At 47.3% G+C, this 15,079-nt stretch overlaps 2 protein-coding genes and 1 pseudogene across 2 annotated transcripts; 2 read left to right on the top strand and 1 right to left on the bottom strand.

The window, feature by feature from the left end:
• Positions 1-552: 552 nt before the first annotated feature.
• On the bottom strand, positions 553-14,047 carry hsp90b1 (heat shock protein 90, beta (grp94), member 1). The gene is made up of 18 exons (XM_076027421.1): positions 13,888-14,047; positions 13,269-13,371; positions 12,864-13,005; positions 4,992-5,108; positions 4,563-4,894; positions 4,353-4,464; positions 4,079-4,213; positions 3,742-3,858; positions 3,164-3,301; positions 2,977-3,054; positions 2,819-2,884; positions 2,102-2,371; positions 1,769-2,014; positions 1,540-1,676; positions 1,377-1,455; positions 1,137-1,292; positions 916-1,017; positions 553-814 (listed from the first exon to the last, which is right to left on the bottom strand). Exons 1-18 carry the CDS (start codon positions 13,934-13,936, stop codon positions 788-790), a joined length of 2,406 nt encoding a protein of 801 aa, XP_075883536.1. The 5' UTR covers positions 13,937-14,047; the 3' UTR covers positions 553-787.
• Positions 6,550-8,117, top strand: LOC142888922 (uncharacterized). Its single transcript, XM_076027431.1, has 2 exons — positions 6,550-7,711; positions 8,103-8,117. The coding sequence occupies exons 1-2, from the start codon at positions 6,575-6,577 to the stop codon at positions 8,115-8,117; spliced, it is 1,152 nt and encodes a 383-aa protein (XP_075883546.1). The 5' UTR covers positions 6,550-6,574.
• On the top strand, positions 9,125-12,434 carry LOC142888751 (leucine-rich repeat and coiled-coil domain-containing protein 1 pseudogene; annotated as a pseudogene).
• Positions 14,048-15,079: the final 1,032 nt, after the last annotated feature.

Consider the following 15,079-nt stretch of genomic DNA (forward strand, 5'->3'; position numbering starts at 1 on the left):
ATAGCGGTCATGGCTTGTGACGTCATGACGCGCAAGACGTCCACGCAATCGTGCCATTGAGGCGCGTTGCCGCTGTTGATGTCGATCTCCGGTCCCAAAACCCAACGCTAACCCTAACCCTAACCCAGCTTCCTGCTGTAAAAAGTTGCTTTCTGGCACACAGTAGATGTAGTGCAAGTGGATTGTCCATCACCAATTGAACTAAAAAAAAAAAAAAAAAAAAAATCTAAACAAATGACCCTATTGTTTACGCAGTCGTTCTATTCTAATAATATCCAAAGACGTTTTTGTGGTTAGTTTGTATAATATTGGTCGTTTTGTCAAATGTAAAGTCACCTGTAATATACAAAACCAAAATGAATCACAACTTTGTTAGTTTTATGACAAATATTGATTCCACAAACTATACATTATGGAGTGTTTACCGAAGTGTAATACCACTCTTTGGCCACGAGAGGGGCCTGTTCGCCACATGACAGCGGGTTAAATCAGCCGCCATTGACTTTGATTCCTACGACATGTAGCAGAACAGTAAAAACACAGAGGAACATGTTGTTGTTTTTTCCAGGAAACATTTATTCGATCAAGAGACAGGATCGCATCTTTCCATAAACCGGTCAGTTAAATATTAACAAATTTACAGTCATGAGGAATGTAAAAAAACAAAACAAAACCAAACAAACGATGCTCGCCTTAGAAAAAACCCAACCCAGGGAAACCCACCCACGATGACATTGACCACAACAGAGCTCACACGCAGCACTGTCGTCTCATTCTCTTCAGTGCTTCACAGTTCATCTTTGTCTGTTTTTGCCTGTAAGGGAAGCGAGGAATTAGCCATTGTTTTTTGTTTTTTTTAAGTATATTAAGTGAACTACTTCTTATGCAACACAGTAGAGCGTCAGTAAAACTCACCTCATCTTCATCCTCATCTACAACTTCTTCCTTGTCCTCGGAGTCGTCTTCTTTATCTTCAGCATCATCGTCGGCCGGTTCCTCCTCTGGCTCTTCTTCAATCTGCACGGGTGAGCACTTGTGTTAGCTCCGCCCAGACCCACAACCTTCCAGCGCGACTGAGGTTCGTAGTGAACGCAAGAGGACGTCTGGACGCATAGAACAGAAGGCTGCAGACTTGCCTGTTCATCCAGGTCGATGTCCATGCTCGCTCGCAGCATGAACTCGATCTTCTCACCGAACGCCTTGGTGTCGAGGAGCTGGTAGCCAGAGCGCAGCGTGGCCGTATCGAACAGCAGCTCAGCCGTGTTTGAGGCGGCTTTGTCCTCGCCGTCAGCCTGTGGAGTCGTGGGGAATGAAAAGTGGTCAGCCTTGAGGCCGTCTAACAACTGAGCAAAAACTGAGTGGGGGCGGGGACGTACGTTGACTTGTTGCAGCATCTTCTTGATGATGCCGTGCCTGGGGTTGATTTCCAACGTCTTCTTCTGGCTGGCGTAGTAACTGCAAAAACAGACCGTGTTGAGAAAAGAAACAGAAGTTGTGCACAGCGTTGCTGGCAAAGCAGGGGAGGATTTTGGTGCTCACTTTGTGGAGATGTCTTTGCCCGTCTGGTAAGCCTGAGCCTTCATGATCCTCTCCATGTTTCCGGACCAGCCGTACTGACTGGCCACCAGAGCGCAGGGCGAGTCGGTCAGTCTCTGCGAGACGACGGCCTTCTCGATCTGTTAGAGAAAGACGGCGTTGGATGAGACGAGGCGACGGACGGAGAAAACGCGGTTTGGAGAAATCGCATCGTGGCTCCTCCTCCCCTCACCTTGTCCTTCAGGGCCTTCTCCTTCAGCCAAGTGGTGAGGGGCTCAAACTCCTTCTCCAGGTTCTCCCTCTTCTCCTTGGCCTTCTCGCTCTCGTCGAACTTGATGCCCTCCTTGGCCACGTTCTGGAAGCGCTTCCCATCGAACTCGGGCAGCGCCTGGACGCAGTACTCGTCCACCGGCTCCGTCAGGTAGATGACCTCGTAGCCCTTCTTCAGCAGCCTCTCCACGAAGGGAGAAGACTCAGCCTGCGGGCAAACGTGCCAGACCGGGCGTCAACGCAAACACTCGGGGGACCTCCGGTATCGCAGGTCAACTTCCCGTCCAACACTGACCTCCTTCCTGCTGGTGCCAGCCATGAAGTAGATCTTGTCCTGCTTCTCCTTCATGCGCTCCACGTACTGCTCCAGACTGGCCAACACGGTGCCGCTGTTGGAGGTCTGGAAGCGCAGCAGCTTGGCCAGACGGGTCCTGTTGGAGTGGTCCTCGATGACGCCCAGCTTGATGTTGGTTCCAAACTCCTTCCAGAACTTCTCGTCGTACTCCTCCTCGGCAATCTTCTTGATCATGTCCAGAGTCTTGCGCACCAGCTTCTTGCGGATCACCTGAACCACGCGGATCGAACAAACCTTTCATTTTTCTCGCCCAACTGAAGTGATTGTTTTTTTTAGATGTTACAATATCTAAATGAGGAGAGATACGGTAGGTCATGCATCTGTGACATTTCGGGGCAACTCTTGTTTTCAGAAACAACAAGCTCCTTCCTGCCGATCTGTCAAGGTCAAAACTGGATGCTTTAGCAAGAACCCGCCCCCGCGCCACACATGCAAGTACAAGAATTTGGTTTTAGTTTTTCTCATTAACAAACAAATAAACAAAAAAAAAAAAGGAAACCCGGAACAAAAAAAGATTTTTTTCTACAACATTTCATAATAATATTTGAGACGGTGTAAAATTGAAAGGGCGCCTTGAAACCTTTTGCTCTCCTATTGAGACTACAAGCGTGTTTAGACGGCTCAGTTCAATTTGTCTTTTCTGGAGGCGCCGCTCACCTTGAGCAGTTTGTGCTGCTGCAGAGTCTCTCGGGACACGTTCAGGGGCAGGTCATCCGAGTCAACCTGGCAACAGAAATTCACATCAATCAATCACGACGCAGGTGCTTTTCCAAGACAAATGGTTTCAGCACAGGGCTACAACAAAAGACACGCACCACTCCTTTGACGAAGTTCAGGTACTTGGGCATCATGTCGTTGAAGTCGTCGGTGATGAAAACTCTCCTGACAAACAGCTGCCAGACACAGGGGCAAAATTGCGGCGTTACAAAACACGGCCCGGGCGCCAGAGAACACCGCTGCATCAGACGGTGCCGTCGATACGGAGGCCAGTGAGGGACAAACCTTGATGAAGTCGTTCTTCTTGGAGCCGTACTCGTCAAACAGGCCGCGGGGAGCCGACTTTGGCACAAACAGGATGGACTTGAAGGTGACCTCCCCCTCAGCGGTGAAGTGGATGTGGGCCAGCGGGTCGTCGCTGTCCTGTTGGAGGGCCACGCGGTGGTCGCAATCAATTCAACTACAAGTGGTTCCACGTGCAATGCAGTTCGTCTTTCACGGTTCTGCAAACCAGCCCATTGTGATGTCACAGAGGGCACAGACACTGCTAACCGGTTTGTGCCGCCACCCACGCGACTGCCGCTTTGATTTTCTTTGTGCAATGTCGCAACATACCAGGAAAGTAAAGCCCAGCACTGTTACAGGTGGCTGCAAACAGAGAGCTAAATGTGAAGAGGTTCAGAGGAGTTTTTGTTTCTTCTTTTGTTTAAATAATAATGTGAGGTTGTTCCAATAGAGTCCAAAAAATGGGGAGAATATAGAACTCCCACTGGCAAAACATCAAAGCATGAAACCATTTGCAGAAGCCAGCAGTGAAAGTGCACCGAGATGAGACTCAACTGTGCTCAGTGCACGCTGCTCACCTTGGAGAAGGTCTTGTAGAAGGCCGTGTACTCGTCCTCCTCCACCTCCTTGGCTGGTCGCTGCCAGATGGGCTTGATGTCGTTCATCAGTTCCCAGTCCCACACCGTCTTCTCCACCTTCAGCAAAACACAGGGACTCTTGTAAATAAGATGTTGATGTCGTTTCCAAACGTCAGAAGGATTTATTAAGAGCCTGACGCCTCGAAGCATAAACAAATATTTACAGGGGAGTGGGGGAATAAAAAAATCCTGAATAATAACTATATTCCTTTATAAATGCAGCAAAATAGTGCATTCGGTCATGAGTTCTAGCCACACCCACTTTAGAACCTCCTACCTTCTTTGTCTTTGGCTTGTCCTTGTCCTTGTCCTCTTCCTCCTCCTCCACCTCCACCTCGTCCTCGTCAGCTTCCTTCTCCGGCTCCTCCGCCGCCTCGGCGTCTTCCTCAATCGGCTCCTCAACAGTCTCAGTCTGGCGGAGGGAAGCAGATGTTGCAACGCTCATTTCCATTTGCTGAACTGTTTAAACAAGGTGTGTGTGTGTGTGTGTGTGTGTGTGTGTGTGTCGGCGGCGGCGTTCAGGGTGAGGAGGAGAGCTCCTCGCTAATCACCTTGCTGGCCCAGACGTAAATGGGGAAGTTGATGAACTGAGAGTATTTCCTGACCAGGTTCTTGATGGTCTCCAGCTCCAGATAGTCTGACGCCTCCTCCTTCAGGACCAGTCTGAAGATTAACACACAAATAATTAGCTCTTAGCTGCTACATGGGAACGCGTTGCGAGGCTGAAGCGAGCTCTCGGCCACGTTGACCATCAAACTTACGTGACGGTGCTGCCCCTGCCCAGCGTGTCCCCGCGGGGGTCCTCGATGACGGAGAACTGGTTGGAGTCAGACTCCCAGATGTGCTGAGTGCCGTTGTTGTGCTTGGACGTCACGATGACCTTGTCGGCGACGAGGAAAGCCGAGTAGAAGCCCACGCCAAACTGGCCAATGAGCTCGGAGGTGGACTGACCCTCCGTCTGCATCTCCGTCATCTTGTTGAGGAACTCGCTGGTGCCAGACTTGGCGATGGTGCCCAGATTCCTCACCAGCTCGTCTTTGGTCATTCCAATGCCGGTGTCGGTGATGTGGAGCATGTTCTTCTCCTTGTCAGACTGGTGGGTGCACCAACACGGGTAAATTACAAACTTTCACAATTGAGAATGAATTAGGCATGCGACTAAAATGTGCCACTCCCTCGGCTGTGCAGACCTTAATTTTGATTGTCAGCTCTTCATTGGCAGCCAGTGCTTCGTCACTGGTCAGAGACAGGAGGCGGATCTTATCCAGAGCGTCGGAGGCGTTGGAGATCAGCTCCCTGAGGAAGATCTGAGACGCACAAAGAAGACGTCAGATGCCAGCATTTCTTTCAGACGTCTGACAAAGTCAAACGGGGACGAAAAGCTTCAGCTTTACTTCAGGATCATTTGACTTTTTTTAAGTGGTGGAAAAATTGCAAACAGCCACAGAGAGCTTTTCTGAAAAATAATAAAAAAAAACATTTAGGCAACACCGGCTGATAACTAACTGCTGTAAGTCATAGATAAAGTTAATTTTTTAATTTTGAATTGCCCGCTGGTGCCCCTGCTTCTTACTATAAGGTGTTACATTAAAAAAAAGAAATTGCTCCTCAAAGTGTAATTTCTGTTATTCATAATCTTTAGTCACATTCACTTCTATAGGCGGGTCAGTATGCTCTGCATTGGCTCCAGTTCTAATGGCCCAGCTTACAAGGGATCCATTAAAACGTGTGGCAAGCAAAGTTTGCTGCTCAGCATCGGCCTGGTACTCATAAAGAGGAAGAAATGCAATTCAATGTTGAAACATCATATGTTATATGTTAAACCATTTACCAGTGATTAACTATTATTGGTAAATGTATTACATTGTCTATCTCTACAACCCAGGAAGTTTTTTTATGAGACTAGTTTAGCCAGTGTTGGAGCCAAAATAGTTATTTTCTTTCCTTATTTCTGATTTATTGGTACTGTGGCTTAATGTGTTAATTATGGACACAAAAGTAATTGTTTTATTTATTTAGTATTTTCTTAGTATTGGTTGCGCTAAGGACCACGCCCCCACATCACCATAGGCAGGTGACTGCAGCACCTGCACTATATTAGGGTGGTTAACGGGGCCGGCAGGTCTCTTGAGTTGAATGCAGCCAAACAGTTTTAGACCGCTTTTCAAGCACTCTTTGGATTTCTCATTTTTTGACGATTGTTGGATTACTTTGTCGATCTGTGAGTTTGCAAACAACCTGTGCCGCATTGTCCGCTGTCGCGGTAAGACCGTTTTTGTTTTTTGTTTTTTGTTTTTGGATTACAAATAAACAATCTGAACAGTGGATCGCCGCATCCTCCAGAATTATTGTTTATCACAAGCACGCTTGGGCGCGTCGAACTGAAACTCAACAATTCACCAAGAGCAAAGCCCGACATTTCACAGGGAAATAGTCGCGCTTTTATTGTCTAAAACTGGCGCATGACGATCGTTCGAACGCTGTTGTGCAAACAAATGGAACGCACGCAGCGTCAATGAACATTAATCTGTCACGCCCACTCAATGAAGCGTCATTCATTGGGAATGTCGCACTTGCACATCCGAAGGATTGAAGTCTGTAAATGTAACGCCAAAGTTGAATATAAGCAATGGATGAAAACGTCACGTCTAACATTGATCCTGTTGTTCAGCGACAAGATGGTGATGCTGAAAAGCAAAATGTCGCAATGGAAAATGTGACGGGCCCTGTAAAGGAAAAAAGGGTTATCAAACTAACTGCCAAGGGTTGGGAGATGTTTTTATTCAACACCCAAAAAACAAGAAACTTGAAGTGCAAACAGGCAAAAAAAACAATGGAAATAATGAAAGAGCTCATGCAATCAAATGAAAATGCTAATAAAGTAAAAGGCCATTTGCATGAACTGAACAGACTTTGTGACGAAGCAAATGCATGTCAGAATTCACTTGAAGGTTTGCTACCTGACAATGAATATGCTAAACAAGTGCAGTGGCTTAAATATAAGATTGCTGAATTGAGTGCTTTTGGACAGGATGTGCAACTATGGTTGTGTGAAGTCAAACAGTCAAGTATTGGAGATGGACAGCAGATGACTTCATTCACTATGGTGGATAACGACAAGCAACCAGGTGATGTAAACTGGGATGACATTGGACCAGATGACAGCGTTTCTAATGCCCCAAAATCAAAGGCTACGTCATGGTCAGGTTCATCCGGAACATCATCGCATATTCGTATTCGTGCCGAAAGAGCAGCCATCATGGAGAGAGTTGCGGCCTTGGATAAAAAACACGAGCTTGAAGCGCAACAGGAGCTATTGAAGAGGAGACAGGAACAATTGGAGCTGGAAACTGAACTCGCCGCAGCAAATGCAAAAATCAGTGTGTTGGAGTCTATGCAAGCCAGAGACAGCTCCAAAAAATCTCTTCAATCTGATGGAATGAGCTCGTACGACAGAAAGGGCGCTGCTCAAAATCCACACGAGGAAGTTTCCACTGAAAAGGTACAACATCCACAAGTGGTGAGACCAAAAACTAGAGAAACCTCTGTCAAAGGTTATGACCTGCCGCACACAGTGAAACAAAGCATGCAAACTCACGTGAGCGCTCAGCAGCATGACCACAAATCAACCACCATGCAGAGGTTCAACTCTGCACCAAGGCAAGAGCATACCAGCGTTGACAAGTTAGCGGAAATAATGGAAAAGCAAAACAAAATTACAGAAGCTCTGGTAAAGCAGCACAATATGTCATCATTACCTTCACTTTCCATACCAGTTTTCAAAGGCGAACCATTGGACTATCTGTTTTTCATCAGAGCGTTTGAATATGGAATTGAGAAGAGAACGGACAACAGCAGGGACAGACTTCACTTTTTGGAGCAGTTTACAGCCGGCCAGCCACAGGAGCTTGTGCGCAGCTGCCAGTATATGCCAGCAGACAGAGGATATCTGGAGGCAAAAAGACTGCTGAAAAAACATTTTGGAGATGACTACACAATTGCCACAGCTTACTTGGATAAGGCAATCTGTTGGCCATCTATAAAAGTGGAGGATGCTGAATCTTTGAAGAGCTTCTCATTGTTTTTAAACAGCTGCCTCAACGCAATGAACACGGTGGATTATCTGGAGGAACTGGATCATCCAACGAATATGAAAGCCATCATTTCCAAGCTTCCTTATAAATTGAAAGAAAAATGGAGGTTCAAAGCTTGTGACCTGCAAGAGCAGAGTGGAAGAAGAGCCAGGTTTGCAGATTTGGTGAATTTTGTGGATAATCAAGCTAAAGTCTTATCCCACCCAGTATTCGGCAGCTTAAAAGACGTTGCACCAATTTTAAAAGGAAACTTCCAGGTACCACAGCTGCCAAAAGGCAGCATGGTGAGAAGGAGCAAGAGTGGTTTAGTTACCAGCGTGTCCCCATTGACAAGACCAGCAGGGGGTAGTGTTTCCCATGTCCAATCTATTAAAGATAATAGAAAGCCTTGTTTATTTTGCAGTGGCGCTCATACGCTTGATACCTGCTCTCAATTTAACAGGAAAGCTCACAATGAAAAACTTGATTTTTTGAAAAGGAAAGGAGTGTGCTTTGGATGTTTGGAGTCAGGGCACATGAGCAAAGGATGCTCACAAAGGCTGACATGTCAAGTTTGTTCTCTCAAGCACCCTACTGTTTTGCACATCACCAATAAAGGAGGAGCCAAAACTTATAAAGACCAAGAAAAGTCTATCACAAGTGGTCTAGTTGAAGTTGACAAAGAAACTGGATCAAGTGATAACAACACTGGAGAAGTGGAACCGGTCTTAGCTATAGTGCCTGTAAAGGTAAGAAACAAGAAAAACAACAAAACAGTCACCACATATGCCTTTTTAGATCCAGGCAGCACTGATTGTTTTTGCAGCAAGGCACTTCTCCAGCAGCTTCAACTCACTGGAAGGACCACAGATATACTTTTACGAACAATGGTTCAAGTTCAAGTTGTCAAGACAGCATCTGTATGTGATCTAGAGATGTGCAGTGTCGACAGTAACGATTACTTTGATCTTCCGACTACATACATGCAAGATGAAATCCCTGTTAAGAAGGAAAATATTCCCACGCATGAGGATCTGAAGCAATGGCCATATCTAAAGGAGGTAAAACTCAATCCAATCAATTCTGATATCGGCTTGCTTATCGGCAGCAACGTTCCAATGGCACTGGAACCTTGGAAGGTAATTAACAGCAGGCAAAATGGACCTTATGCCATTAAGACAGCCTTAGGATGGACTGTAAATGGTCCCTTTCGAAAAACAAGTGTCTCCAAAAATGGTAAACGGGTTGTCATGGCTCACAGGATCTCTGTTGTCAAGCTGGAGAACTTGATACGACAGCAAACCAAGCAAGACTTCCCGGAGCGTGAGAAAGAAGAGCGTCTTGAAATGTCGCAGGAGGATAAATTGTTCATGGAAAGTGTTCCTGCATCCGTCAAAATGGTAGATGGACATTACAGCATTGCTTTGCCATTAAAGAAAAAGGACACACAATTTCCAAACAATCGTTGTGTAGCTGAAACAGTGGACTCTGTCAATGAAGAACGCATCAAAAAACTGGAGGAACAAGTTTACCAGCTCATCAAGTTGACCCCTGCTGATAAAACAACCAGTAGCTCCTCTGCTGTCGTGACACAACAAATCTTCAAGAGGGACACGGATCACACGTCAGAGAGCGAGTGTGACAGTGGGAAGGAAAACCGGAGGCGGTCCAGGATCCCCAGACATCGCAACAGCCTTACGAAGAAGGGGCCTGCCAAGGAGATCAGAAGCAGGAAATCAGACAGTGATCCACAGTGTCGCATCGAGACGAGTTCAGAGGCCACAGTGAGAACCCGGAAAAAAGTAAACATTGCACGCGGCGCGAAAGCAGTCGAGCCAGTGAGAAAGTTCCTGCAAAGAGCCATTGGAGCCTCTGTTGACGTGACAAGTAAACCCAAAGATGAGGCAGAAACCTACAGGACTATCTTGGAAGAGCGTGACCAGGAGAGAGAGCGACGCTGGAAGGCAGAGCAGGCCGTTAGGAAGCTCACAGACGAACTCAAGTGCTGGCAGACCAAGGCCGGCGAAGAAAAAGATCTTCAGAGTTTGGCCCTTCACACCACCGACAGATTGAAAGAACTGTTGCTGAGGGAGCGGTCAGGGCGCTGTGAACTGAAAAATCGTGTTGAGGAGCTGGAGGTGAGGTGTCGATCCCTCACCCACCAGGTGGAGCAAGCCCGCACCAGCGAAGAGCAACACAAGGCTGCATTGCACAGGCTGGAGGAAAACATCTCCCAGGGGGAGTCACTGAGGGCGCAACAGCAAGCCGAGGAGGAGAAGCGACAGCGGGAGCTGGGGAACAAAGCAGCAGTTCTGAGGAGAGAGCTGGACATCCAGAGAGCAGCGGTGCGCCAGCAGAAAGACAAACTTCAAAAGCTGCACGAGCTCTTGGTTTCCAGGGAACAGGAGCACAGGAAACAACTGGACTTGCGGCTGCAGCCTGATGGGTCAGATTTCCGCCAAGCAGTTGCCAAAGAAGTTGCATTCATGGAGCAGAAACACGGCCAAAGGGAGTCTGAGCTGCAGGAGAAACTGGCAGAGGGCAAGAAACAGTACGCTGCCCTGGAGGACGAGTTCCGCATGGCGCTCACCATTGAGGCTGCTCGCTTCTCTGAGGTCAAAGACGTTTGTGACCAGATGACCGAGGAGCTTGTGGGTCACAAGGCGGCATTTACTCAGTTCCAGGAGAAGGAGAAGAAATCTGCCTCTCTGGTGCAGCAGCTGACAGCAATGGTCAAAGAACAGAACAGCCGCATCTCTCAGTTGAACAAAGCCAAAAATGACACTGTGACAGATCTGAAGAGCCGCTTCCGTTCCTTGGAAGAAGAATTGCAGCAGGACAGACGTGCGAGTCTGCAGCTGGAGCTGCTGAAGAAAGAGAAGGCACAACTGATGTCTCAGCTCACAGCCCACGAGTCTGTGATAGACGGCCTCAGGGCAGAGAGGAAGATCTGGGGCCAGGAACTCGCTCATCAAGGAGTGTCCTTGGCTCAGGATCGAGGACGTTTGGAAGCCAGGATAGAGGTGTTGGGTGCTGAGCTGGAGAGTCGGAAGAAGCAGAGTGAGAGGGACGGCAATGCCCTCAAAATTAAAGCCAAAATAGTCGATGACCAGACTGAATCCATCCGCAAACTTAAAGAGGCCTTGCAGGAGCGTGACGACCAGCTACGGAGGATGCGTGAAGAGGCAACGCAGGCCCAGAAGAGGTTCCAGCAGCAGCGGGAGGTGGCCCGCGCTCAGCAGGCAGAAGCCAGAGAGCAGTTGGAGCACTTGAGCCTCCACAAGGAGGAGCTCAAACAGCAGCTGGTGGACAAGGATGTCGAGTTGGAAGAGGCCAAAAGAGTTCACGGTGAGACAATCAAGAAGTGGCAGGAGAAGACAGACTTCTTGACTCAACTGGAGAGCCAGGTGAAGCGCATGAAGGAGAAGTTTGAAGCCAAGGAACTTGTGTTGCTGGAAGAAAGGAATAAAGCAACCGATGCACAAAGGGCTGCAGTAGCGAAGTTGCACAATACTGGACGACTGTTACAGCAAAAGGAGGTGGCGTCAAGTTCAGTACATGGCAGATGTAGTTTGAAGAAGATGGATAAAAGAATATCTGCCAGAACTGCAACAAAGACAAAAATGGACAAGGAAGACACGAAACTTCAAAAAAGGAGACATCGTTTTAATTGTGGACGAAATGGCACCAAGAGGATCATGGCTTATGGGCCAAGTGACTCAACCCGTGCCTGATTCCAAGGGAGCCGTAAGACAAGTACAAGTTCGGACCAAGACCAGCACTCTTTGCCGGCCTATCACCAAACTCGTGCTTCTTCTGGAGGCATCAGACAGAGACTAACGCATATACATGCCAAACACACACTCACACCCGTCCCCGCACAAATTCACGCACACACACTTCCCTTTCCCACCACACACACCTACAAGCAGCACCTGAAGATTCACTCACACATATGCACACATCTTGGACTCATCAACTGTTGCAGATCTTCAAAAGAGACTGAAAAGTTTGCAATATTGTGAAAAAAAAAGAGAGAAAAAAGAAAAAAAAAGACGATAATATTGTACAAGATGTGAAAGAACTTTGGCTCCTCTGTTTTGTTTTGATAATTGACATTTGTTTCCTGCATGCCAATTAGGGGCCGGAATGTTGGAGCCAAAATAGTTATTTTCTTTCCTTATTTCTGATTTATTGGTACTGTGGCTTAATGTGTTAATTATGGACACAAAAGTAATTGTTTTATTTATTTAGTATTTTCTTAGTATTGGTTGCGCTAAGGACCACGCCCCCACATCACCATAGGCAGGTGACTGCAGCACCTGCACTATATTAGGGTGGTTAACGGGGCCGGCAGGTCTCTTGAGTTGAATGCAGCCAAACAGTTTTAGACCGCTTTTCAAGCACTCTTTGGATTTCTCATTTTTTGACGATTGTTGGATTACTTTGTCGATCTGTGAGTTTGCAAACAACCTGTGCCGCATTGTCCGCTGTCGCGGTAAGACCGTTTTTGTTTTTTGTTTTTTGTTTTTGGATTACAAATAAACAATCTGAACAGTGGATCGCCGCATCCTCCAGAATTATTGTTTATCACAAGCACGCTTGGGCGCGTCGAACTGAAACTCAACAATTCACCAAGAGCAAAGCCCGACATTTCACAGGGAAATAGTCGCGCTTTTAGCCAGTAAACCAGTTAGTGTCTCTTCACCATTAGTGAAAGAGCCCTGGAGTTTACTTTAACCATTGTTGGGACATAACCAATATTTGTATTTTATTTAACCTTTATTTATCCCGGTGAGATTAGAAACCTCTTTTCCAAGGCAGTCCTGGACATTCACTTTGTGAATATCCTCCTCCTCTCAAGCCAGGAGGAGGAGGATAATAACAAAATAGACTTGTTTTTAGCAGTGGCGCTGCTATTTCTTTCGGCACTTGCTTCCCCTGGGAGGACAGCGGGGTGCAAGCATTCTCAGTTTCACTCCTGCTTACCTCCTTGTTCTTGTAGAGCGAGTTGATAATCAGCTTCATCATGCGGTTCACTTCGGCCTGGAAGACATGCTTTTCCGACTTTTCTCTGAGTTCCTTGACCTGCGCCGCGTTCAGTCCATCCAGCTGGATGGCCTCCTCCTCTCTGAAAGTTCACAGACACAACAAGGCCCAGGTGAGACCAGTGCACCGGATGAAGGCGAGATGCAAGCTCTCCCCGCGTCGCCGCGCAACACGTCACACACTTTGCCTCTGCCGAGACTCGGGGCGCGCTGAGAGCATTTGTGTGCACAAGCATTGGGCATGTTGACCTTGTGGAGCAAACTTAAGGTCCAGCCAACCTGCCCTGACGGGGATGACCAGAGTTCAGTCACGAGGGAGAGATCTGACTTGCAAAGTGCCACCCACCTCTGCACCACCTCGTCATCTGTCCTGGATCCATCTCTGCTTTTCCCGAGGTCGTCCTCGACGGTGCCATCGACATCCACCTCATCCTCTGCCCTAACAGCGGCTGAAAAACACAAAGTTGACTTTTTAAGTATTAAAGGTAAACGACTGGGAACCTGCAGGGCGACATGCTCAGAAATCTTAAAACATTCTCTCCATAGCGTCGCATTGTCAGCAAACAAGTGGCGTGCAATAGAAATTAACCAACCACACCTGGGCTTTATTTTTTATTTTTTATTTTTTTTTAAATCAAGATAGATTCGCATCGACGTAGCGGCAGCGGTTTACCCAGAAAATGCTAGCGGACGCCGAAGCAGTGATTGTATTACAGTGACTTTTCCGCTAGAAACCGGCTGTACTGACAAGGGTGGATAGAAGGGAAAACTATCTACGGCAAACACACCATATTCCAGGCAATGAATGACAAAAGGTGGAGCGTGAAAACGGCAAGTTTCATAAGCCGCCAAGTATGAATGGCAGAAGACGCTAGGAAGCACGTTATCGCTAGCTTACTGGGCTAACATTGCATTTAACGCTAGCGGCTGATAACCGAGATAAGTTTTTATCTGTAGCTACTCACCAAAGGCTAACAGTGCAAACAGGAGACCTATCGCCCACACTCGCTTCATCTTGATTATTGAGCGCAGCTGACACACACAACGCGACTCTTCAGCTCTTCAGACAAAAGCCGGGACTGAGCTGTGCACAGTGCGCTGCCTTTACGACGGAGACTGACAAGCAACCGCTCCCACCAAATGAGCCCGTGACGGGCGACCAATGGCAGCGCACCACGCACAACCCCGGGCCAATCGGAGCGCAGCCTCTGGCAGATGTTGCCCAATCAGATTCTTCAACATAGGCCACTACGCTCAACTCGTGGCTAGACACCATTGGCCAAGAATGAATAATCAGCACATCACTTCCCTGATATTGACCCTTTAAGGAAAAAAAAAAAAAAAAAAGTTACTCTGTCAAGTTCATGGTTGGGTCTTTGATCTGCCAGAACAGTGTAAATTTACTCTAACCGTCACACCAGGATGTATAGATCACTGTCATTTGAAGCGTGTTAAATCAGTGGTATGTTTAAGGAAGGATCAAAATGTTACATTTTCGTCGTGCGCTAATCAAACTGAAATACGTTAGATTAGGGATTTTTATAATTAGCGAGGATGTTGCTTTATTGCATCACTTATATTGCCATAGAAGCTCTGTCTCGATGTCTTGTTGTTACTACACCTCGTATACACTACCTGAAGTTGTCCAACAGGTGGTGCTGTTCAGTCAGCCGGGGAATGAAATGCAACTCGCCCACCGTGACTGTAACCTGTGTTATTTTTCAGCTGTCGCCCATTCAGTGAACAAGGGATCCAAGTTGATATTGCTCGACTAGAATTGGAGTTGCTGGTGCGATGTTGTCTGCACCACGAAACAATGCAATCCCCTCATGTACAAGCAGGTGCTTGTGTCTGTTGCACCCGTCAGCAGTATGGCTCCATCTCTTTCATTGGGCAACCTTTTTCATTTTGCTCAGCTCTTGGGTTCAGTAGTTTTACATCAGGCAAACTGTCACCAACTTCTGCACAACGTAAAAGTACAACTCATGTGTTTTTTCTCTGCCCCTCCTACAGCGGTAGGTCGATGATGTCACTACCCCTCGATCCTGAACTCTGACCTCTGATATGGACACACGGCTCTAGTACTGTCTACTTACCTGTGTGTGTGTGTGTGTGTGTGTGTGTGTGTGTGTGTGTGTGTGTGTGTGTGTGACAGAG

Source organism: Nelusetta ayraudi, unplaced genomic scaffold, assembly GCF_046127955.1.
Source record: "Nelusetta ayraudi isolate G7.1 ecotype Tasmania unplaced genomic scaffold, CSIRO-AGI_Nayr_v1 ptg000020l, whole genome shotgun sequence".
NCBI lineage: Eukaryota > Metazoa > Chordata > Actinopteri > Tetraodontiformes > Monacanthidae > Nelusetta > Nelusetta ayraudi.

Bases quoted from the DNA above. Each gene is read 5' to 3' on its own strand.
- LOC142888922 (XM_076027431.1), top strand. From the start codon at position 6,575: ATGTTTTTATTCAACACCCAAAAAACAAGAAACTTGAAGTGCAAACAG.
- hsp90b1 (XM_076027421.1), bottom strand. From the start codon at position 13,936: ATGAAGCGAGTGTGGGCGATAGGTCTCCTGTTTGCACTGTTAGCCTTT. The intron at 13,006-13,268 runs GTGGGTGGCACT...GTGAACTTTCAG, and splicing joins GATGACGAGGTGGTGCAGAG to AGAGGAGGAGGCCATCCAGC. The intron at 1,456-1,539 runs GTGAGCACCAAA...CTGTTTTTGCAG, and splicing joins GGCAAAGACATCTCCACAAA to TTACTACGCCAGCCAGAAGA.